This window comes from Bactrocera dorsalis, chromosome 4, assembly GCF_023373825.1.
Source record: "Bactrocera dorsalis isolate Fly_Bdor chromosome 4, ASM2337382v1, whole genome shotgun sequence".
In the NCBI taxonomy this organism is placed as follows: Eukaryota; Metazoa; Arthropoda; class Insecta; order Diptera; family Tephritidae; genus Bactrocera; species Bactrocera dorsalis.
The window spans coordinates 50,371,990-50,398,784 of NC_064306.1; the positions used below are offsets into that span (position 1 = coordinate 50,371,990).

Below are 26,795 nucleotides of genomic sequence, written 5' to 3' on the forward strand. Positions count from 1 at the left end.
GAGTCATCGAAAATTGGCTCAACGGATGGACCATCTGAGACGTAGCCGCGATCAATTTTGAAAGAGCTAATCTTAAAAAAATAAATGCCAAAGAATGTCCTTTGGAATGACAATAAACATTTCCCATTAGTTTTGGTGCGTTTGAAAACAATTGGGTCACTATTTGTATTCCAAGTGTCGAATAGGCATTACAAACTGAAGGTTTTCTAAAGTTTACCAAAATAAGAGTTAAATTTATAGAAAGTTTTTTTTTGGAACTACGGTACTCGTATATTAGATTCAATTGTATTCTTATTATTTCCTTCTGGAGTATATACAGGGTAGGTTTTTTAAAGTTGACCCTTGTTTCTAAAAAAAAGAACAAAAGAAAACAATGTTTTTTGTTCATTTCAAAAATAATTTATTTTGGTCCAAGGGGATTTGTTTCAGCTAATATTTAAAAATTAGATCGCGTAAATGGGCACCTTTAGCTTTGACAGCTAAATGCACTCTTTTTTCGACATTTTCCATGACTTTGGCCAATGTTTCGGATGATATGGCGGCTGTTTCACGTCGAATGTTGGCTTTCAGTTGAGCTAAGGTCTTTGGCTTATTAGCGTATACCTTGGATTTCAAATAACCCCACAAATAAAAGTCTGGTGGCGTCAAATCTGGTGATCTCGGTGGCCAGTCAACATCACCATTTTTCGATATCAATCGCCCGGGGAAAAATGGTCGCAATAAATTGATTGTTGGTCGAGCTGTATGGCATGTAGCCCCGTCCTGTTGAAACCAGAAGTTATCCATGTCATGTCATCTTCAAATCTTTATGAATTATGCGTCGGAGAGTGGTGCGAGAGATGTCTAATTCCTGAGAGCGGCGATAACTCGATGTCGATGGAGTCTCCTCAATACTGGCTCGTACAGCTTCGATATTTTCATCAGAACGTCTTGTGCGTTGTCTGGATGCATGACTGGCATTACTGAGATTACCGGTGTTCACAAATTTTGCGTATAAAGACTTAATTGTGTTCTTAACTGGAGCACTTTTCACTTTATTTTTTTTTGCGAAACGCACGTTGAGTTAACACAATTGAAAAGTTATTTTGAATATAAAGCTGAACAATTTCAGCGCGTTCTTTTGGAGTGTACTGTTCCATGGTATAAATTGTCTTCGAATGACGCTTCTAACGCGGTATGACATTAGCCGATTTGTCAGCGCTGTTAAAAGTTACAGCGTTGCCAACTTTAAATGGCCTACCCTGTATGTATATAAATAAAACATAAATATTAAGTACCCAAAGGTTAAAACAAGAAAACTGCTGTACTAATTTTTCGAATGTCAAGAACCGATTCTTAATCCACTTCGACTACTGAAAATCGATTTAAAAAAAAAACGATTATTTTACGAGAAAACTCGATTTTTCGAGTAGAATCGGAGTCGAGTTTACCATCCCTACTGGCAGCTATCGGGGCACATATAAAAGCTCCGCACAATAACCACCACAAAAAAAATGATTTTTTTTTCCATGTAATTTATATGGAAAACAGAAAATTTGAAGAAGGCACCTCTTAATATTAATATTAAGAGCTCATCTTTTGAGTGACTTTTTTTTACACATTTTCGAAAGTTTTGAGCCTGTTTTTCAGTTGAAAAAAAAAGGTTGCCTCAAAATGACACACCCTAATGTACATATGTTCATAAATTAGATAATACTAATATTTTTTGGTTCCATTTTTTTACAAAAAACATTACAGCACCAGAGAATGTTAGTGCACAAGATACGGAAAAAAATTGTGACATAAAACTTTCTGCAAAATATTTACTAATGCTGCTCCAGGTGAGGCTCGAACTCACAACCCCGGCATTGCTCAACCTCAACACACAAGTTACTGATTATAAGTACCGTGCGCTAACCAATTGCGCCACTGGAGCGCTGCGTCATCAATTTGAGCGAGCAACTAGAACATTACTCACTGCCTTCTATCTGACAGCATTAGGCGAACTTTTTCATTAAATGCTTGTTGCTAAGTTCGGTTTTAATTATAAAGCAAACATACAGACATATTGTACATAGAGCTCATAAAAGTCCATTACGTATTTGAGTGGACTTTGATAATGCTTTGAGTACTTAACATTGTGATTAGAGTTGTGGCTTTGATATTTTGTGTGTTTTATGTTGAAAAGCAGAAAATTTTAACTGTCATTGCTCAACTTCAATAATTTTAATGAATGATAGGAATCTTTGAAAATATGATTTAGTAGATAAAATCTACTAATGGATATTTGTGACTAATCGGAATGTTATAGCTCATAAGTTGTTGGAAATTGTTATCTATACAACACTCAGATATGTATATGTATATAGTTGTTGTAAACAATTTTATCTGCATTTTTGTGAAGATGTTCATTGGAATAGTTCATAGATTAGCTGATAAGCCACACATGGTGCAGATAGTAAAGCGTAATCTTCAATGAGTCAATGTTGGAAATTACAAATCGAATTCGAATCTAAATTTTTTATAAAAGAAAATACTATTTGACGTGTTTCGAAACCTTGATTCAGAAAATTTCGTGTGAACAGCACATTATGCTACAGTTTTATACACCACTTATGTTACCGTTACTATCACATTTTAGGGTTGTATGCAATTGGTGCAGTGGTTAGAGTTGTGCGCTTCCGTTCCGTTGTTCATGGGTTCGATACCCAACTTCAAGAATAATTAAAAGCGAAATGTATTTTGTCATAACAATCATTTTTGGGCAGTGAATGACAAGCCAATGCAATGAAAAATCTGCTGATAAAATCAAAGAGTTGTTTAGTGAGCGGGGACTTAAATTCACTAGGGTTTTAGATATGACATTAGAGATTGGGCGTGAAAAGCTCGGCCAGACGCCTATTACAGTTTCAAGTTTCAATAACACATAAAGTATTCACAAATTACATACTCGTATATAAATTATGCAACTTCTGTATAAGTACTTAAGCCCATTGAACATAGTATTTGTTTTGAATTATGGTTTCCAAATCAATATAGGAATATAGATCAAACTGCGCACTTAAAGCACACCAATTGTGTAATTGTCACTTTCCTTCAATATATTTTACAAAACCATGCTTGACACAGAAACTTTGAGTTTGATAAGTTGATTGATACTTTGACCAATGAATGAAGTCACAAAAGCGTTGACAATCCCATGAAATATAAAATTAAATAATATTAATAGGTGAATCTCAAAATGTAAATTTGTATTTATCATAAATGCCAATTTCACAGGAATTCGATATAAATTAATCAAACAAGCTTTATTTGTCATAAACAACTTGAGACAATAATAAACGAATATAGTAATTATTAGGTCAAGATGTAAGGAGAAGAACAATGCCATGCGCATAAATTGTTTACCTGACATGAAATTTGTTTGTATGTTTCTTAATAAAGTTACATACTCATATTGGCTATGTTCTACGCCATCGCTTCTGAGAAAATTTAATAAGTTACCAACGAGAAAGTTTATAAGGTACTATTGAAGTTCATTTTATGAATTTCCATTGAATAACATTTTATAATGTTCGATTTTGATAATATAATAATTTATATTGAAGAACTAGTTTGAACTCTACTCTTAGGATAAGCACATATTTCTTTCGACAATCCTAAATAAAACCCAATACCCACGTATAATGAAACGGGCTGTTGACACGCCTACAATGGGGTTGTACTAATAAATTACCATCAAAGTTAAGAGAAGCAAACTTGGTACAAATGTTCTCAGAGGAACGATGAAGAGCATGCCAGACGCCCGAACATGCCAAGAAAAAACGAAAACATTAATGAAGGGGAAAAAATGGTATTGGCCAATCGTCAAATTATCATGAGAGTAATTTCTGATGAACTAAAGCTATGATTTGGGTATGAGTAGGGTCCAAGCGAAGTTTGTACCAAAATTGCTCTTTCGACCAAAAAGAGCGTCACGTTGACATTGCTCAGGAAACTTTGGACTCAGTCAGCGACTCAGAGTGTCTGGTGATAAATCATGGATTTATGGTTATGACTTGGCAACCAGGGCTCAGTCATCCTAACGGAAGCTGCCGGAGAAGTCAATACCGAAAAAAAGCGCACCAGTTTGGTCAACAGAGAAGCTTTTGCAAGCAGTTTTCTTCTTTTGCAGGGGCGTCGTGCATTATGAGTTCTTGCCAAAATGTTGTACGGCCAGTACGGAATATTACGTGCAGATTATGCGCAATTTGCGTGAAGCAACCCGCCAGAAACGCCAAAATTTGTACAAAATTTGGCTTTTGCCTCATGATAACGCTCCAGCCCACGCATCGCTGCTTGTGCGAGTATTTTTGATCAAAAGCAACACAGTAATGGTTCCGCTGAATTCCTCAAACCTGGCCTGGTTTGTGACTTTTTGTGTTTTTAAAACTGAAGACGCCCATGAAGACAATGATACCCTATGATTAAGGTGATAAAAACTGCAGGAAAGAAGGAGTAAAAAGGTCACAAAAAATTACCCTTTTAAGTGTTTCATAATTTAAAAAACTCTGGCAGAAGTGCAATGTATCGGGTGAGTGATTACTTTGAAGGAAGAGAAAGAGTTATTCCTCAATCAATTAACACTTTCTTAAGACATAAAAAGCTCGCAATACTTTTTCAACAAACCTCGTTTGTTAGTCGTATATTATATAAGTAGTGAAATATTAGAACCCTTCAAAGGTGGATATTTTTTACGAGTTTTAAAATGCTGGTTTTGTATTGAAGTTTAACAAAGTAGCTGTGGCAGTACTCATAGTACAATAGCAAAGGTCTGCAGAAGATTTTTTTGCTTGGTGCGACTCTAAAATCATTGTAGATCTGTGTAATTAGAGTGGTTATGGGAGCTTCTTTAAACAATTGTAATATTAATTGCTTCTAAAATGCTAAAAGCAACTTAATAGTAAAACAATTAACCTTCCAACCTGACACTCAGTCACTCACACACATACGAGTATATGCTCTGAATCTCATGTAATAATAATTTATACATATGTAAATACTGTGTATATGCACTACAAATGACTTAATTATAATATTACACAATTACTTATAACAAATGTTACTATACCCCAAATGCACCTGGGAGCTGTGTTTGAGCATGATTTTGCATTCCGCAAACTACCGGCCGGTTAATCATCGCACATACACTTTACTTGTAATATTTGCCATGATTTTGTTTGCCATTTTGTTATTTAGTTACTAATATAGTAGTTCGTTTTTGTTCTAATAATGCTAGTCGTGTTAGTGGTACTTGGCATTTATACAGTTACAATACTAAACTGCATTCGAATTTCCCTCCAAAATCATTAATATTAATGCTTTAATGATAAATATACATACAAATGGATCTCGTTTGGCATTTAATTACATATTTATGCTGTACAGTGTTAGGTCTATATGTTAGTAATTGGTTCGTATCAACTGCTTGAGTTTTGTTTTATTGTAATTGTTAGTAAACATTGTTGTATTATATGTAATCACTACAAGTATGGTAATTACTTATTACATTATTAGTAGTATTAGTAGGTATTAACTATTTAATAGTAGTTAGTTAGTTGGTATTAATAGTAGTTGTAGTATTTGTAATGCTTTATTATATAACTTACATGGTTAGTTGTTGTTTTTGTTATTTCATGGTGTAGTGCGTTGTTATGTACTTGCAAGTCCATCTTCATTACGATTAATCCTTTATTGCTGTTTTTATGTTGGTATATATATGCTTGTAGGTATGTGTATATTTCAGTTGACTGCCGCCTTCCACCTGCTTCTGCTTCTTAAGTTATGTTTATGTTTATTTTTGTTTTGTTTTTACATTCAACTTAATTTATGTAGTGTACGAGCATTTGTTATCTCTTCCAAGCACTTTATGTTAAATTACTTTTAACATTCTTCTTATTATTTATTGTTGTTGTTGTTACATTAAGAAACTATTTTATGTTTACTGCTTCTGTTTCTGTTGCGGTTTCTGTTTCTCTTACTGCTTTTGTTTTCGTTTTTTGTTTTTGTTTTGGTTTCTTTGCAATTTGTTTTTATAACACAGGTTTGGCAATGCTCGGTTTCGCTGTTGTCGTTGCAATTTCCGACAATTTAATATCGATTGGTACGCGCGTGTCGTATAACGTCGGCGCTTGCAATATTATTCCGGCCGTACCAACGACAACGGCTATTGTGAATAACCATAAGAATAGACGATCCAATACCATGGCCACGTATTTCCAATCTTCTTTGACCTATTGTGCAAAAAAGAGAAAATGGATATATTTGTCAAAATCTCGCTTCTTGCAATCAAGATGTTTATAGAATGATTGTCAGGCATTATAGAAAATCTTTGTATAGAAAATTATAAATGGTACAAAGCAAATTTTATATATCTTTTATTATAATTTCCTTTTTCAATGGCTTAAGTGTCGTGTAGTCTATGACATATTAATAGTTACAAGGAAAGTTCGTTTTAGATGAAAAATACTTTTAACTAAATGTAATTAAAAAATTATAGAAATTCATGTAACATTTTTGAAAACAATTGGTGATTTACCATGTAGGGTTAAGAGTTCAAGAAACTAATGGCTTCCTTCAAAAACCAAATTGCTTATGGAATTTGATACAGATCACTGCAGGATAATATAAGGTTGTAAAATATCTCCGCTTTTTTGATCTTTATTCAATGTTTTATAAAAAGCCTTAGAGTGATCGGATATGCGCCGTTTCGTTCGATAATATGTTTCCATCTAAACAGCAACTTCATAATACCCCCGTCGTAGAAGCCCCTCTCCTTATTTGCGAAGAACTCGGTCAGCTACTTTTCAAAAGCCTCTTCTGAGTCCAACTTTACACCAACAAGGGCGTTCGCCATGGACAGAAACAAGTGGTAATCACTTGGCGCTATGTCCGGGCTATATGGCGGATGCGACAAAACCTCACATCCGAGCTCCCTTAGCTTCTGACGAGGCATCGACAAAGTGTGTGGTCTGGCGTTGCCCTAGGGGAAAACTACACCCTTCCTGTTGGCCAATTCCGGACGCTTCTGGTCGATCGCCTGCTTCAAGCGGTCAAGTTGTTCGCAGTAGATAGTAGTATTAAGCATCTGGCCATATGGGTGCAGCTCATAGTGGATGATTCCCTTCCAATCCCACCAAACACACAGCAAAACCTTCCTGGCCGTCAATCCCGGCTTGGCCACTGTTTGGGACGATTCATCGGCGTTCGGCCACGATCATTGTCGCTAGGTCTTGTAGGTAATGTCAAAGATGTATATCCCAGATACAAGCTCTGTAGCGCTTTATACATAGCCGCGAAATTCAAAACACAAAAAGACGGAAGGGAGATATTTGACAACCTAATAAGTTATCCCCATAGATTAGGTACTGCTCCACGGATCTGTGTCGCTTCTGTGACCAGATTCTTCTGTAGCAGATATAACAAAGCACATACAACTTGGTTGTCCCACAATCGCAAGAAAAAGGATTAAGGTTAACGGGCAAATGAATACGGTGTGAGAACATATTTCAACCATTTACTTAGCAGCTTTACTCTGTATTCTGGGTGACCACCAATATTACATCGTTTGACTTTTTCCTATAGGGAAATGTAAAGTCTAAAGTCTGTACGGACAATGCCGCTTCGATTCTGGCCTTGGAGCAAAACTTTATTACGTATCATTGCCAGTTACCAGTAGAAATGCTCGAGCTAGCGAAAATTGGACTAACGGATGATTTGAGATGTAGCCGCGGCCTGCATTCGAAAGAGATAATTTTCGAAAACTAAATGCGGAATAGTGTTCTTTCGAATGATAATAAATAATCCTCATTAAATTTGAAGTTTTTGTGTTTTTTTCTTTAAAAAAGTAGGAAACCTCGAAAAGGATCACCCATTAGAAGAGTAGAGGTACACAAATTTATGCTGGAAGATGTAGAAGATCAACAAATAACAAATTATATATAGAAATTAATAAATTATTTTATGGAACAATATAATTGATATTCAGTACTTCTTGATTAATACTTCACAGATAATAAAAAACAAAATTGTTATTATAATTGAATGTGTACTTTCTGCTCCTGCAAAAAACAAACAAACTGAACGTTCAAAGTAAATATTTTCTCTATCATGATTAAACTTTCACGAATCTAGTCCATAACACAGTACACATAATTAATAAATTCAAAGTTCAGCTGCAAAATGATAAAGACATAAAATATGAAAGGAGCTAAAATAGAACAGAGCATGGCCAGCTTCAGCGTTGTAATTGAAAAAAAGATATAAAAATATTTCGCGCTGATATTGGCATTGCAATTGCCAGGGCGAAAGATGCGAGCGATAGTGCAAAGTCTGTGAAGTTATAAAAATCAACAATCAATAACGATGTCCGCCAGTTACTCACTTCAAGCACTTGCCACCGTGATTCCAATGATGCGGCACATTACAAGTGCATTTTAATGCGACACAGTGGGTTGTACTCAGCAGATTAACACTCATTGCAATAATAGAGGATAAAGAAATGTTAATGACTCAATTGCACATAATGAGCATATTACTATTATATCTATTATATTGATATTTTCACTTTCATATTTATCTTGTAAAAGGGCTGTAAACCCGGTACTAATGAATTTTTTTAAAATGTTTTTGAATATTTTAAAGAATTGTGGGTAATACTATTTTCAGTCGTTATACTACTTTGAGCAAAATATAGTAAGACTTTGTCCATAATTATAAAATTATTAAATTTCGGGCCTAACGCAGTTGTGCAAACATTTTTTCCAACCCTTGAAGCAGTTGTTAAAGTCTATTTCCAGAATACGCCTTCAATACGCATAGCAATTTACGTTTAATGTCTTTACTTGACCCAAAACGGTTTCCGCGAAGCGGTCGTTTAAGCTTGCTGAATAACCAGAAGTCATACGGACCTAATCAGGTGAATACGGTGGTTGCGGCATGGTATTCGTTGAAAATACGGCCACAACGTCTTGGGGGCGGCAAAACGATCTTCTTTTTTAATATTCAGAAAAATACTTCAACAAATTTTTTTACAAAATTTATTATAAAAGATAAAAGATATTGTACACTCACAATGTAATATTCTGAATAACAATGCAAAATATTAATTTTTACTCGAATACTCTTCAGTCTTTGAATTTGTCTTATATCTTTTGGCTTATTTGGCCAAACTGTGAGAGCGACACATTGCGACGTAGGAGTGACAAAAAAAACAGTATCTTTATTTTTACTCTGTCGTCGCGACGCGTCACTCTCACAGTTACCCTATGCTTTGAATGTAACAAATACTTTTATTTCTTCAAATTTTCAAAAATGGTATTTAAAAACTCCAATTCGGGCAAAAATTCCTACTAATTGTGTCAAAAGTGTACAAGATATAGAGCGAAGGTTTTTTTCTATGGCTTTTAATAAGATGTCTTGTAAATTTCAATTTCCTCAAAAACCGTATTGTGAGAATTTTGGAACTTCAGAATTTGCGTGACTTCTAGTTCATAAATTTTATATACTTAATATCGAAGATATTTTGTAAACATTCACTTTTGTTCGAGCCACCTTATGAAACTTCTAGGTAGGTAGAAGTTGTAGCTTCGCCACTGGCTTCGGTTCACCTTTGCCACGATATTCGTCCGATTGATCGTCTTTTTCCGGGTCGTAAGCATGAAACCAAGTCTCATCGACTCATTGCCAGTAATAATACGTTTCATAATATCTGGTAGTCGGAAAGCACTGTTTCTTAGACGTTAACGTGACGCTGTTTTTCGAAAAAATTAGTGATTTTGGAACCAATCGTGCTTACATTTTTCTTAGGTCCAACTGATCCTTCCGATATTAAAACGATGCCAGTAAGATCTCTGATTCTGATTATTCGTCGATTCTCAAGCATCAATTATTAAAGTGTTGATCATCAGTTGATGTGATGGCCGTCCTGGAACGTTGAATAATTTGTACCAATAAAAACCCCTTGCTAGGCTGGATATAAAAAGAAGCTCGATGTATGGGCGCAACTCGAACTAACGCAAAAAATCTCATAAAGCGAATTTCCATCTGCGAATGCGCAATATCGATGTATGTATGAAGCTGACGAAAAACGGTGTTTTCTTTTCATAACAACTCTAACTATGAATAAAAAACCTCCAATTTAAAGCAAAAATAATGGACCCTATTAATCTAAGTTAGTTTTTTGGCTCACCCTAATGCAAATATTTCTCAAAAGACATACAAAGTGATATGATTTTCTGTTATCTTAAACCACAAATATATATATTTGGGATATTTTGCATTCTGCACTTCATCGTTATTACTCTTACGGTTTTATTTCGTCCTTCATTTGCTGGATCGCCACTTCTGTCGTCACTCTGGTATATATTTGTTGTTTTTCAACGTTTTGTTGTTGTGTTTATTAGCTTTTCGCCAAATCGACTGCACAAAATGTTTGGCAGCAACGCTCCTACGGCAATTTATACCAAGCTGTGCCACTATTCATTCGGCTATGCATTCATTCACTCATTCATTATGCGCTACAAATAACTTCCAATCCATTCAGTTGCGATACAAGACGACGGACGATTGCGACAACTCGCAGCGACTTTGCGGTCTGTTTTTTCAGCAGTTTTTGTTATTTTTGTGCATATTTATTAAAACAGCTTTTGGAATTATTGAAGATGGATGAATGAAATATTGCATTCGAGTGGAATTGACAGGATATTGCTAAGGCAAGGTCATCAAAAGGAGCGATGAGCGCGATTAAGCGTGCGACCAATGAGCAATGAGTAGTTCTTGTTGTTCTTGTTGGTGTTTTTCGTCGCATTGCAACTACTGCGCCAATAAGTGAAATAAAAATGATGAGATTTTGTTGTTGTTGTAGTTTAAGCAAGCATATGATGATGATAACGATGACGGTATTTAGTCAATATGTCCGCTTCAGTGCTCCAGCGAGGAGCGCGCGCCCCATATAGCGGTACTTATGCTGCCTTGTGTTATTATTGTTGTGGAGAATGAGTTTGTTATTGCTACTGCTGGTGTTGGTGCTGGCTGTTGCTTGCTGCTGGTGATGGTGTGATGGTGCTGGTGCCGACTTTAATGGTGATTGTATTGGTTTTGCCGTTGCCTGTGTGCCTTGATGACATTGATGGCGTTGGTCCTTCAGCTTGTGACAATGATGAATGGCAAGTAGTTCGTGGATGCAGTAGTGGGCGCATGTGGAATGTGCTGCAGCAACAGACTTTCGCAGTGGCAATGCAAAATGTTCGCATATCAATTTTAAAGGATGCGTCGAATGGGGTTCACAGGATGAGTATAAAAAAGAAATAAAACAAAAACCCGTATGTATCGAACCTCAACGAACGCAATAAACCCGTTACTCTTCCTTAACCTTGACCGCAACGTACCATACTAACTAAAGGCTTGGTCCTTTCACCCCGTCTCTCGCCGCTCAACAACTCGCCATATTGTAATATTTAGTGAAGCTTGGGAGCTCATCCCTCCAGCTTTTATGCTACAAGTACTAATGCCATGCTGTGCAAAGTGTGCATAAAGTCGTCTTATGCATGTTTTTCTTTGCAGCTTAGCATTTACAAGTCATAAAGTAGCTTTGCAGTGTGCTCTGTTTAACAAGCGCTGGCGCTCAAAGCCATGATATGGCGTAATCCGCAGATAGAATATGTTGTTCAGGCGCATAAACAAACAAATATGTAAATGACACACAATAACAACAAGTCAACAAAGAAGTAACATAAAATGCAAATATGTATGTGAATAATACTTAGAGAGGAGAGAGACAACCGCCTTGGAGTACTTAGGTATTGTAAAGCACACGAATTACTTATAGTACTGGCTGGAGGGAAGGAGGGCAGGAGGACAAGCGCTTAAACACTAACCAAATAATGCGGAATTTTGAAGGTTTTGACTTTTGTGTTGAAAGCAAAGTAAAAGTAATGCCACCGAGATATAAATAAGTTTAAATATAAACATTGCGTATTGATTAAAAAGCATCAGCTCGAACTTTGCTTTGCGTGAAAGCGTATAAGAAATTGAAGAATGGTTCAGTTTAAGCAAAATCGAATGTTTAATATTCAGTAGTAAATGCAAAAAAAAATCGAATTGTGGAACTTTGTGAATTTTTATTTGCAAGAATTGCTATTTAAGAGTTGGATGTAGTATTGAACTTTTGGATCGAGGTGTTGACACTTAATTTCTTCATACCACAGACAAAATACTTATTTTGTATGGTAATTTAGTATGCGGTTGGAAATTAAAAGCTTAAAAGGTTCTCAAAAATTATTGATATTAAAATGAAATGATTAAATAGGAGGGTAAACAACGTTCTTTACATTAGATGGGCCCCTTTATTACGTTTGTACAAAGCTGGAGCTACCAATGTACTATGATCATCGTTTTATATCTCAAGATAAGTAGGGAATATTTGATTGCGAACGCCAGATAGATCAATTGATACTTTGAAAAAGCTCGTTATGTTATTTCTTCGATTATGAAGTGGTGCATTCCGAATTCCTTCCGAACGGCCAAACTGCCAAGAAGGAATACTATTTGTGTGTTATGCATAGTTTGTGCGAAGCTTTTCGTAAAAAGATGCCAATAACTCTTCGTTTTTGCAACACGATAAACCACTGTTGCATACTGCATTGATTTTTCGTCAAATTTTCAACCATTATCCTGCCACAACCACCGTATTCGCTTGATTTAGCTCCGTGAGATTTCTGACTGCTTAACAAACACAAATGACCGCTGCGGAGAAACAGTTGAGTCAATTGAAGTCATTAAAGGTGAATCGCTACCCTCATTGAAGACTATTTCGAAAATTGAATTTAACAACTGATTATTGACACAAGCTTATTGGAGCCAATGGGGGTTACTTGAAGAATAAATTAAGAATTTTCAAATTACGAACAAAGTCTTAGGTACTATTTTTTGGTCATAGAAGTATACATATGTATATGTATAGTATATGTGCTACGGTTCAACGTAAAAGCAAATGGCACAGCTAAATGAGACTTCAATTTATATCTTTCTTTTGGTATTAGATCATCGTAAAGATCGTGGAAAAGTCTATAAAAAAAGCTAATCGAATTAAACGCTCCTAAAATTTGAGAGAGTACCGTTTTCGAAATTCGTGCTGATGCCAAAAAGTGACTTCTTGATAAGAATTTTCCAAGCTCCTTCCTCAGACAATATAAAAAAAATTTAAATGGTTTGCGTACAAGCTATACGAACATTGAGTCTTCAAAGGCAGTAGATTTCCAGAAGAGCTCTTTACTGATGAAAACATAATCAGTAACTCAAAACTTAAAAATATCAAACAATGGAAGTTGAAACAAAGGAATAATCATTCTGTGAAGTCTTTGGAACTATTCAATCGAGTAAACACAAATTATTGTGTAGATAAGTATGTGATCTAAAATTAAATCCAAAGCGATCCTCATGGAATTAATGAACCGAATGCAAAGTGTGGAAGGCTGCGGCCATATTGGATATGCATGGAATAGTTTCATCGTCTATCATGCAAATTGAAAATCAGCAACTGAGTTTTTTTATACATAATTGGAACGTTTAAATGTTGAAATCAAAGAAAAAATAACTAACAAAGCGCTGGTTCATCAAGATATGCAGTGTTCGTGTTAAAAGTCCTAGAAAATAATGAAAAAACTGCTTAAATGACGCATTGGATTGTTCTTACATCTACCGTATTCTTCGGATTTTTAAGTTCTGGGCCTCAGTGATTTATTCCTACCCTTAGTCATCAAGCGAATACTCGTTTGAATGAAGCTTGGTGGCAATGAAAAAGTAAGGACAGAGTGTTCTAAAAAAAGTTATCAAAAAGTAAGGAAATCCCTATATTCGATGCCAAGGCCACATTAAAAACTGGGTTGTAAAAAAATCGAGTCCTGTTGGAACATGTACGAAACTTCAAAGTTTTTTCTTTTTAAGTTTAGTTAAATTAAAAGGTCATTCCTGTTTTAGAAGGAGAACTAAGACACATTTCGAATTCACGGTATAATTTTATCGACAATGTACTATTACACTTGCTTCTAATATCATTTATTACTACTAAATTAAGAAATATTTTAGGGCGAAAAAAATAATTTTGTTAACTACCAATAAATACCGTTAGTCATGGTGTTACGTTAATTGCTGTGTATTCGTGAACATTTTTAAAAAATTTACGATAATTGTGTACTGACTGCATTAGTCAAATCTCTCTTTACGTAGCGCTTCCGGCCGTTGAGCTGTCCGTCGGCGAGGTGGACCATTTTCGAGCGGTCCAGTCTGCAGACATCTTTATTTAACGGTCAACGTTGCCCAATAAATTTCACAGACTTAGCGCAGCGGTGCCGCGTATGCCACACCCACATACAAACAAACAATTTAATTTACGACCGGCACCGCTATTATTGCGAAATTTTATTAATGGCCTTTCGAGGTTTATTGGCCGGAATACGCTTTTTGGTCAACTAATCGCCAAGCGAAGACCTCCGCGCGCGTTTTTTTACATGCTGTTTGTATTTAGAAGCTCCAATAAAATTGTGAGAGTAATAGTAGATTTTTTTACTCACCCTTGTGCTTTCCTCCTCCTTGCGCGTTTGCTCCGCTATATAATTCACACCTTCCATGGCTTTCCGCAGTTCGGGGCAGGCATGCCAATGATGCCGCGTTTCACTAAAGCAGCCTCCCTTTTCGCCCGTTAGACAACAGTGCGTGCCACCATCTCGCTGACACGCTGGCAGTATTTCACGCGGCAGGGCGCCACCAGCGGCTCCTTGCGCACCACCAACGCCAATGCCACCGGCACCAGTTGTGGCATATTGATGCGGCGGCTGTTCAGACGATTGGCAGGCCGCACCAGCACCCGCACCCTGGTGTATGCCGCTGCAACAAGAGTCCGCCAGCGTCGAAGCGGTCGCCACCGAGTTCACGGTGGTCGTGGACTTTATCACATTTGCATTGCTGTGGCCCAGCAGATCGCACGTCGTGGTCGATTGATGTTGTTGATGGGGATGCAGTGGTGCTGGGACGGGCGAAAATTGTGCAGAGGACGCTGACTGTTGGCGATACAGATGGTGTGTAGAGGTGCTGGCCGCACCGAAACCTACACCCACACCCACCGAATGCGTGTGGACGTGATGTAGCGTCGAAGTGGACGCCGAGATGGCGCCGATGGGCAGTTGTTGTTGGTGTTGCTGGTTCAGTCGGCCGAACTGTGAGGTGGATGGCCCGTCGTAACCGTTTGTCTGTACCGAAGTGGAAGTCTTTTGTTGGCGAAATTTCGTTGGCGTCAATGGATGATCGAGCAGTGAGCCGCCAGTCTGTTGATATTGACTATGATGTTGTGCGTCCACGAGCGATGATGTAGTCGATGTTTGTTGATTCACCGTCGATATATTGGAGGGGTAAAGTGTGGAAAACTGACCAGCTACGGACGCAGTGCCAGTTGTACTGAAACCCAGACCACCAATCGTCGTGTCGTCCAGTATATTTAAACTCTGTACACGATGCTGCAGATGTGGCGAGGTACTGCGCGACGTTGTCTTGGGGCTGTGATGCATTCTATAAGTATTTAAAGAGGTTTATGAAGAGGTTAGTTTTCAGCAAGGAGAAAGTTGAGTTAAAGAGCAGTCTTCATAGTATAAAGTAGTACCTAGACAAGGCCGCTGGTGGTGGTACCGGTGGTATTTGGTCGCCCAAATCAAATCCGTTGCAGGTGCGAACCATCAGGCGACGCGATGATTTGCTGCACGAAAAAGCATATACAAAGTAATTAATTATTTATAAAAAATATTTGATTGAGTTATTTAGTTGAATTGTTGTATGTGTATTTGTTTCGTACTCACATCATCTCACTAATAGGGTAGAGTGGTCGCCGTATGACCAAAAAGCGAGGCAGTTGATTGATGAACACCGTTCGCACCCAGGGTGCCATCGTATGTGTCTGCGGCGAGCGGAAGTGTATGTTGAGCACCACGACCGTGACACATATACTACAGGGTGACACACAGGAGTGAGTTTGCGGTATTAGTAGTGCAATCCATGGTGTTGCAGGACATGTGGACATTTCGGACGGTGAATGTTCGAGATCGAGCGGCGTTGCATCCAATGTGGCACACCGGAAAGCATTACAAATTGCAGAGAGATAGAAACACCATAAATATGAAAAAATTGCATATATGTATGTATAATATACATACATTGTATATGTATGCATATACTTATATGTATGTTTGATTGCACTTTTGAGCGCATAGGGAGGTTAATAGATAGAGCTAAGCGTATAAACTTGATTATAAATTATTTTGGAGGAAATTGATGACACACTGTGCTTGAGATGAATTTTTTGCGCTTTGCATGTAACGGAAATTACTGCGTGGTGCTGGCATGCACTCCTTCACGATTCAAAGCAAAGGACACACCAGAAAAATTCATTTTCACGCAAAGACACATCAGTAAAGCGGTTTATTAATGGTTGAATGTGGATGTGTAAATACATATAATACTCGTATCAATATTTTCAATTACTTTTCAAAGCTGTAAAACTGTAATTGACTGTAGACTATCAGATACTAGTACAGGGTGAGTCATATGTTTATGATTTAAACATATAGTTATGACTCGACTCAGTGATGAATACCAATAAGTTTATTCCACCAAAAGGAGAAATCCTGATTTTCTCAAAAAAAAAAAAATGCAAAACCACATAAATATTTGTATTAATAAAAAAAATCATTTTGAAATAAATATTCTAACCAGAAACTGTCCTGTGGATTTTTATTTAATTTTAATATTTTATTTTCTAAAGTCGGTTTAACAATTGACTCTTTACATACATACATATTTATGTTTGTAATATGTTTTCTATTCTGCTATAAATCTAATAGCTCTACTCAGCATACGTTTTTACTTTCCCGTTTAGTAATTCAATATTCTCGCAACATGTGACTACAAAGCATAATCGTTTTGTTCATTTAACCATTATTTATAACATATATAACATATAAACTCATCAGGAAGAAGGGATCAATTGAAAATTAATATTGGATGTAAAACTACCTACTTTTATATCTGATTAAATTTGATTCGGACTGGTAGATTTAAACTCCTCGCGCAAACCGAATCGATAATTTTTCTTTTCCTAGGTTGGCACACCTATTTATGTTCGTGTGAAGTTTGATATATAGCAATGGATCCCAACATTTCTTATGGATACGTTATGGTTAAAGTTTTGGGAATGAAGTTAGTGAAAGGCTCTTACCAAAATCTTGAATCTTTTGCAAAGCATTCGAGGTCGCAAATTGAAATGCTTGATAACCTAGCTGCGGGCCATACAATAATCAAATTTATCATTACTGGCAACGAAATATGGCTTTTTGAATATCATGTCGAAAATTTCGTAAAATGTGGCGAATGACGCGCCCACAAAATACTTAATGAAATGAGGCCAGCTTGTATGGGCTCAAAAGGCACCCACTATGGAGGCGAAAATAATGATTTACATTTATAGTAACAGGTTTTTCAATAGGGACGCTATAAAAGTAGACCCATAGGGACATCTAACAACGTCATATTTTTTCCCGCCCTTTTGGCATTTATTTTCTGTAAGGTTTACCATTTTATCATGGAAAGATATACGATCCGTAGAGTCGCGAATATTGCTGCCGTTAGAGCTTCAATTGAGGAAGACCCAAATCAATCTCTCACACGTCGTTTTTTGTGACGTCGTTGTAGCGAATTTTGCGAATAGATCTTGACCTATAACCTTTCAAGATAAAATAGATGCAAGAACTGAAGACGCTTGACCTCAGAACCGTCGCATTTTCGTGAATTGAACTGAGCAACAACATGAAAATGATCCGGATTTTCATCGAAAAATCATCTTTAGCGATGAGGCTCATTTCTGGGTAAGGAAAATATGCGTTATTGGCCAGGCAGCAATCCACACGTACTGCATGAGTCACCATTGCATCCCGAAAAAATTACGGTTTGGTGCGGTTTATGGGCCCATGGTGTCATTGGGCCGTACTTCTTCCGTGATGGTTAAGGCCGGCATCTTACTGTGAATGGGAATCGCTACAGCTCAATGATAACCGAATATTTTAGGCCCGAATTTAATGATATGAACTTGGACAATAAGTGGTTCCAACAGGACGGCGCCAAAAATCACACAGCAAATGTCACAATCGATTTATTGAAAACCAAGTTTGGTGAAGATAACGATATGGCTCAGTCAATTGGCCGCCTCCGTCATGCGATTTAAGGCCGTTAGACTATTTTCTGTCAAACTACGTCTACGTCAAGTCTATGGTCTCTCCCAACAAGCCAGCGACGATTGATGAGCTTCGTTCGAATATCGAACGTGAAATTGCAGCAGTATCGGCCGATTTATGCTTGAAAACCGTCGAAAATTGGGTTCAGCACCAGGGATTCTGCAAGTGTGCCCGTGGTGGCCATCGAAGGTGCTTTCACAGGAATAAAGAATTTCATTGATATTGTTTTATTTAAAAGAACTTTTGTAGCGATCTTATTGAAAAACCCGTTTCAGATAATACATAATATTCGGTTGTAGGCCATCCTTACATGTATTAACTGTTTACCTAATGAATTATTTTCGGTCGACAGAACAAGCGGTTTGGTGTTATCACTTCGAAATAAACACATATATACATATATAATCCATGTAAATATATATATGTATTTATATATTGTAAGCGTATTCACCTGTAGTAAAAAATTCAATACAGCCCCACACAAATATATGTATTTAGATTCATGTACATATAGTATGTTTTCAAATACAAGCAAACCAAACACTATTTTCAAAATGTGTTTATTCTCTGTGTTTTTTGTTTTTTTTTTTTAACTGTTATTTGATAGCTTGAGTATTGAATAATTGAGAACCCAATCAATTTTTACGTCGTCCGTGCACTGGCCAGAGGGAAATAAAAATTTAAACAATCCGCTGGTAATGTGGCTAATCGACGACTGAGATAAATTGAAACAGGTCAGAATAAAAAGCGAGAAAAATGTGTCAACCGTGTGCGTATTGAAATTTAAAGCGAATTTTTAAATCCCAGAAGTGCGATGGCATTGCTTCACATAATAATTTTATTTGGTAAAAAGTTAACTGTATTAAAAGAAGTAGAAATTGTGGATGTTTCTGATTTGGTCACACATTGAATACATGATTTGGAACAGTTTATATTAATTTTCTTCCGGTTGTTAAAAATGCAACTGCAGGGACGTTAGATGCTTTGCTATTTAATTTTCTATGGAGTTCCGGATTTTTTAATATTTATAAGGTTAATAATTTTCGAATATTTCTTGAATTAAAAATTACTATTAAAATTAAATATACAATATTTAAAAATTATCAAAACGAGCTCAGTCGCCATATTTTGTTTGCCTCTTGTACAAAAGACGTAAACAAAATTTGAAAAGCGATTTTTCAAAACTCACTATGCTATGTCGTAGTAATGTCAACAATAACAACAAGTCAACAATCATCGGAATGGAGAAAAAACAAGACGAAACAAAAAAAAAAAAGCTCAAAAATCAAGGTGTTGTTCATTGTTTTCTTAATTTTCGTGGTTTAATGCATCATGAATCTGTTCCGGAGGGACAGACGATCAATAAGGAGTTTTATTTGGCCGTATTGAGGCGTTTCATGAATTTTACACGATGATAATGCAGCATCGCATTGAGACACGATGTGACCGAATTTAAAGCCAAAAACGCAATGAATACCATCGATCAACCACCGAATTCAACAGATTTGGCTTCGTGTGCTTTTTTTGTTATTCCCCATATGAAATAGCCTCTCCCTGAAACCCGTTTTCAATCGACCGAAGAGAATAAAATTCGCTGAAGGAGCTGAAAGCAATCCCAAAAAGTGCTGATGAAAACTGTTTCGAGGAATGGACCAATTTAATTTAATATTTGGAAAAACTGGTGTGGCATACTCGTTTATTATAAATTCATAATATTTCATGTAATTATTATAGTTCCGACTCATTTCTTTCTTTTTTCCACTCAGAAATCTACAATCAAACTCCGAAACCTGCAGATAATTAAAGTGCAAATATCAAATTTACATCATTTCATACCCGACTACGCTGTGAAATTGTTATCGACTGGGCGCGACTTAATTAGGATGCGAACAGAGCGCACCTACTCGTGTATTCCCCATTCTTACTGATTTTCACAGCGGAAGCAAGCGAGATACCTGACGACAGGGAGAGTTGCGCAGAAACAAGAGAGGAACGAAATGCAAAGGAAAGGAGAAATTACAGATGGGCGTTGAAAAATATGAGTTGCTGGTGGGATTTCCAGCGACGTTGACACTTCATACCGGTCATTATGCCGCTGGGATAATGCCACAACAGCAGCTGCTGTGGCACTGGCAACTTGCCGGACACTAAAAAGCGACAGCATAATGATTACAATGCGCAGGTGGCCGTATATTGTCTATGTAGTTGCGTGGAGCAACAACAATGCTGACGGTTGTGTTGATGAGCGCGTTAAAATCGTGGCTTCAATTCGCTTAAAATGAAGCTCCGTTGATAAGATGGGATTTGGTGGACAGTGAGGACGGTTTGAGCGCTTTGACTGAATGCAAATTAAGTTAATTAACCGAGCGGAAGTGAGTGAGAGTAAGAGTGAAACTATTAATAGGGATCGAATACATGAAATAAATACTTTAATACTATACCTATATGTACAAATTCAAATATAAGTCGACTTGTAATATGTACAGACCCAAACAAAACCAAAATTAAAATAAAATATGTTAGAAAATATAAAGGTAGAATTAGCTAAACAGAGAATACAAAAAAGGATTGTAAAAAACTGAAATTGTTGAAATAAAATTAAAAAAGTGAATAAAGGAGAGTAATTTAAAGAAAAAAAGTACAATAGAATATTTCATATTTTGAGTGAGGACAATATCGATCCACATTCCCAAATTTTTAAATAATTAGAATTAATAAGGGAGTTCAAGAAATTTTATTGAAGAAACCAGGGAGGAAAGCATCTCAACCTCAATTTACCATCTGTATATTCAGGTGCCCTAAAACGTCAACCCTTTAGTTTATTTTTAACGTATGGGAATAAAAAGAAGTCATTTGGTCCAACTTCACGAAATTCGTCTTGAAGTGAGCTACGATCTCGACTAAATTCACCATACCATCGATAAACACTGTTTCTGGATGGAGCTTCATGGTTAAAAATTGAAATAAGTTCATCGATGTACAGTTGCTGAGTTAATCCACGTCGAAAGTTGTAAGCAATAATCGCTCGTGCATATTGACTCAGTGACGTCTACCAGAATATTGGTATTTATTAGAGTGCTGGATCTACAATGTGAGGCTTTGTAAAAGAGAGGAAGCCGCAAGAAACCATAGATTGTCTGGTATTATTCTATTCTTTCAAAGGAACTTTCCATGATCCAAATTAAATGCAATAAGCCATTGTAAAAAGATCAACATATACTACATACCGAACCATACTTTTTTTAAGTTTCGCCGACCTATCGAACTACCTTCGCCCATGTATTCGTATTTCGAAATTGGTGTCAGCACTTTATAAAATTCATTTACTATAGTACATATGTATAAATAGGAATCTGCAGCCGAATGTTGAAAACAGATTTTATTCACCTTCACGCTTCTGTGGCATGTGGCACAGTCACCCGCTGTGAAGGTATGCGCGTGTGTGTGAAAAATTCATAACGTATGAACTGGCTGCCGTATTCTGCTGGCACTGTATTGCTGCCAAAGGTGTTGCCGTAAGTTTATTTTATGGAGAAAGGTACAATACACACAGATACGCGTATACAAACGCACAAACATATGAAGTGAAATATTGACGCTTGTTTATTTCGTTTTCTATGCCGCACAGTGCTGCCAAGCATTTATTTGTAATGAAAAAAGTTAAAAGACGATTTCTTTCACAGTTTTGGCAGCAACAACAGCTTTGGCAAAAACAACAACAAGGCAAACGCCAACGCCGATAGTGCCAACAACAAGAAGTTTTCCGCACACCGCAAACTTGTCCAACGCCAATTCGGCAATGGTTTGTGGTGTTGTTGCTGGTGGCCGTCGGGCAAAACGCCAAAGTCGTTGCATTTTTCGCGAAATTTGAGAAATTCGCCAACATTTCCGAAAAACTGCCAGCTTCCGTCAGCATGACAATAACAAATAACTTGCTGAATGGCTGAATGGGTGGTAAAATTGCATAAAAATATGGACTCCGCGATGAGCAGGAAAAAAGTTTGGCCAAAACTTGTGCACGAATGTTTAGAGAATATGGAAAAGGTAGCAAATAACTTGGAAAGTGACAAAAAAGTTGGGACAAAAAAGCAAAATACGTGTTGGAAACTTAAAAGCAATTTAGTGGCACAAAATGTGTTTTATTCTAACAGTGCTTTCATAATTCTGTTTCCATTGGGCGACAAGCTGTGAGGTAGATTTTCTATAGTGTATGGCATGTGTACAAATGTACAAGAGATTTCATCGGAAAAATGTTGTTCCAACTGATATACATTGTGACAAAAAAGTACCCAGGAATTGTAATTCAAATTCCCTGGATAAATGCTATTTAAAAGCAGCGGATAAAAATATCAGACAAAGAATTTGTCTCAAATTTTGTAATTCAAATAAAATTTTGTGTGAGGAACGATTGCGAATGTTTTAAAAGGCTTACGGTGATTCAGTTTTATTATCCTTGAAGACATACCTCGTTCTGAACGACCTTCGACTTTCGGACTAACTGATGAAAATGTTAAAAAAGTGAAGGATATGGTCCTTTAAAATCTTCAAGCAAATTTTAGAGAGATGGCAGAGAGCTCGACTTCTCTTCCGAATCCTTTCGTATGATTTTGGTGGATAATGCATCTTTGCTCGACTCTTTTCAATAAAGATGATTTCTTTCAAAAATATTACCATAAACAAGTCTCTTTGAAGACGCTTGATCGTGCAATTTCCGATCCCACATTCATGGAGAACATTGTAACTGCCGTTGTGACATGGGTTCATGAGTTTGACATGCAAACAAGTCCACAATAATCGGAATGGTGGAGAAAACGAATGGCGAGAAGACAGTCAGTGACTGACAAACAATGAATACCATATCATCGATCCATCACCGTTATTCACTAGATTTGGCTCAGTGTCACCTTTTCTTACTCCCCAACTGAAATTGCTGCTTCGTGGAACTCGTTTTCCGTCGATCGAAGAGATAAAACAAAAATCGCTGAAGGGGCTGAAGGACATTCCAATAAGTGCTTATGAAAAGTGTATCGAGGATCGGAAAATTCTTTCCATGCCAAATTTCATGAAGATATCTTTGTCAAATAAAAAAAATTACCTAACAAGAACTCGATCAACGGAGTAATCGGGGTTTAAAGTACCTCTATATATAGGACATATTGACAGCAGTTTCAAACTGAAGTGTTACTTCGCAGGAAAAATAGGGTTGAATGAATTTGTATACCAAAAATTATATTTGAGGCTTTTCCAAGAAAGAAGAAAGTCATTGGGAATAACTTTGTACTATTGAGTCCACACCAGCTATAAAGGTTTAAATATTTAAAAACTTTGTAACACGTTTGATGGATGATGAACCCAAGGGAGGTTAACTGAAGTTAGTAAGAGGAGTTAAGGACAAATGTGCCAATGGTTTAATTTACCAATAATCCAATAAAAATTTCAAGATAGTGATTGGTATGGAAAAAAATAATAAAGAAGTAACTCTTAATTAGAAATTATAAGAAATATTAAATTATAAGATTTGAACGATCCGAAATCGACTCGCATAATTATAAAATACTCCTGAATGGCCCTCTCTGATATTCCATATTTTATGCAAACCTGAAGTTGGATTATAACAGTTTTGCTATAATTCCGACCGTATAAGTTTATTAGATACACAATTCTATAAAATGTAATGATTACTGTAACTATCAACAATTTATAGAAGGGATTTCTGTATATTTATATTTAATATAAGAATACTTTGTAAGAAAATAAATAAAATATATATGTAACTGATATGGTTGTTGACAGTGTACCGAGTGTATAGAATTTAATCTAAATATGTTTATATACATATAGTCTTATATAACTCACCTAAACGTGTCCAGTATCATTGTGAAGAGCACAAATTTCCCTAAAAGTGGCACAACTAACGACGTTGGTGGAATAATTTCAGCCAACAACAAGAAGAACACAGTCAGTGACAGTAAAATGGATATGCTTAATGAGACCTGTAATTGAGAAATAAATAAAAAGCACGTATTAGAAAAAACACATGTGAGAATATATACTTATACTATATATTAATGCTTAATGATAGTCTTAATGCAATTTATAAAGAAAGTATGTATCGCGGCAGTAATAAATAAAGCAAAACAAATATTTTTCCAACAAAAATAATTCTGACTAAAGACATGATCGAAAGCGAGAGATAAATTTTACTATTCCTCATTAATTTTTCGATACCTTACTCATTTAAACTGCATCTAAAAATTCTTTGAGATCTCAGCAACTTAACTTTTAACATTACAGATTCTACTTTATAAAAAAATTCTAAAATATGGTTAAAAAGTTGTGTTGCTTATTTAAAAAAAAAAAACTGGAAAAAATGTTGCTCCAACAAAAGTTGGAACTATTTTAAAGAGAGGGGCAGTAATGCAATGGGCAGACAATAGACTTAATGGAGGCCCTGTGGTAAAAGCTTTGCCAAACTAAGAGGATCCTAAAGATATGTATCAGGGGGCCTTTAAACTAGAATAAGTCTCATAAAAACCACTTCATTCTAGACGCAATATCGACTGATGGATGCAATGAAGGATATACCTCTACTCTCTGTTGGTCGATTTAAAAATAATTTGCTAATACCAATTCGAAAAAGAGCTTAAATTTTCACTCGCTTCTTCGATTAACGGCATCGAACTACTTAAAAATTTAGCAAATGCTTAAAGGTAACCATACATTGACCCCAAAGTTTAAGTTTCTAAGCCAGCCTGTTGCAAAATCAGCCCTTAAGTATAAACTCAAATCTAAAGTAAGTAAGGAAGACCTAAATTCGGGTAAAACGGAACATTTCATACTCCTGCAACATACAAGGAATAAAGCTAGGGAAGTACCTTCAGGTACTTCAGGACAGACAAACGAACGAATAGAGAGACAGTCACCCGGATTTCAATTGGTCTTGCCATCTAGATCATTTCTATATACATAATTTTATGTTTAACTCTATTAGTAAACAAAACTATTATACTCTGTAGCAATATGTTGCAAGAGTATAAAAATAACTTAAGAAATACTAAAAGTGAAATGCGACCAGTGATTGTCTCAAAATCACCGAACCTTAACCAGTGATATTCCTCTGAGCATTTAAGCGGTAGCGTGATTGCGTTAGCAAAATAAATGTGAGACAATGCGTAAGAGCGGAAAACCCCGAACCCACAACAACAACAACAAGATCGTTGAAACTCGTTGGCCACGTTAGCGGCTGTTACCTCAATTATGCAAAACGCCACGACAAAATTTCGCGCAATTCCCACGTTGAGTGCCACCGAAGCGCCAGCGCCAGCGAGAGTCGACGAGTTCGGTGAATTCGGTCTTGATTGTCACAACATTTTTGTGGCGGTTATGCACGTGCCACCAAATATTTGAAAACCCATTGAGACAAGCGAAAGTGCACGCATGCGGTCGCAAGTGGCACATACCGCCGCACAGAGATGTGTGTGTATGTATGCACGCGTGTGCGTTTATAAGCAAATATACTCCATGTGGTCGCATCCATGTGGACACCCTCGCGTAGCATCGATATCACTCGCAGCGTGTGTGGCAGCCAGCATATTTTGACACATGCCGACACAGCTTTATAAACACTTGTTTTCATTTCTGTTTGTACACGTGTGTAAGTACGGCTGAGTGTTTGCCGACGCAATAACCGAAATGTGCGTGGGCGATTTTGTGCGTGTCCTTTGTCACGCTGAGCTTTGCCTATGGCGTGGCGTAAAGAGGAGAATATATGCCGCAGGCACATTATCCCGTTATTTCGAGGTTGAAGGGCCTTTAATGAAGCGATTTGTGAAATTTTGTTTGAGCAGAGTTGAGCTTCAATGAAAACAAAAATTATTGCTGTTAAAACAAGGCTTTAGAGTATAGTGAAGTGATAAAATATTACAAATTTAAGTCCTTCCGATCACTTTGTATAAGGTAAATAATTTATTTAGATAAGCCTTTAGGTCTGTAGTGTATATTGTAAACAATTAGCTCTGAAATATGCTCAGGTTAGATGAAAACATATTTACAATGGTACATGAGAACAAAACATTAGACGGCAAAATCCACTTTTATTCTTGGTGTTAAGCCAAACCAGTTTTTTTTGGGAAATTGGGTCATCAAAGCCAGGCCAGTATTTTTGAAATATAAATTTGTTATTATACTCCGAATTTGCAGGCTAATTTAGAAAAAGAGCGAATCATTTTTTTATACAGGGCTCAATCTCTCGAATGCAATAGGCTTGGCTCTATACCCAGACAAATGTTCTCAGTTAATAATGGTCCTAACGTTCTTGTTATTGTTGCAGCTACTCTAAAGCTTCTGAAAATATATTTGTAAAATCATATCGAGATAACAGTACTTGAATGGATACAAATTCGTGACCGATTCGGTTCTGCACAATCCATTAACGCGGTAATGGTTTCTCTCTAAGCATAAAGAGGTGTGCTTGAGCAAACTTTAGAGGTTTTTTGACCTCGAAAG

The 26,795-nt window shown here is 36.6% G+C and overlaps 1 protein-coding gene and 1 non-coding gene across 3 annotated transcripts in view; both read right to left on the bottom strand.

The window, feature by feature from the left end:
• Positions 1–1,812: 1,812 nt before the first annotated feature.
• On the bottom strand, positions 1,813–1,915 carry Trnai-uau (transfer RNA isoleucine (anticodon UAU)). The gene is made up of 2 exons: positions 1,878–1,915; positions 1,813–1,848 (listed from the first exon to the last, which is right to left on the bottom strand). It is a non-coding gene; the product is annotated as a tRNA-Ile (tRNA).
• A 3,038-nt stretch (positions 1,916–4,953) lies between these two features.
• LOC105222737 (acetylcholine receptor subunit alpha-like) overlaps positions 4,954–26,795 on the bottom strand; it is a 299,949-nt gene continuing 278,107 nt past the window's right edge. For both annotated transcript variants that reach the window (XM_049454479.1, XM_049454478.1), the window contains exons 7-11: positions 24,147–24,283; positions 15,864–16,010; positions 15,671–15,763; positions 14,589–15,579; positions 4,954–6,251 (exon numbers count right to left, since the gene is read on the bottom strand). In XM_049454479.1, coding sequence (XP_049310436.1) covers positions 6,051–6,251; positions 14,589–15,579; positions 15,671–15,763; positions 15,864–16,010; positions 24,147–24,283 — 1,569 coding nt within the window. In that variant the 3' untranslated portion in view covers positions 4,954–6,050. The remainder of the gene's footprint in view (positions 6,252–14,588; positions 15,580–15,670; positions 15,764–15,863; positions 16,011–24,146; positions 24,284–26,795) is intronic.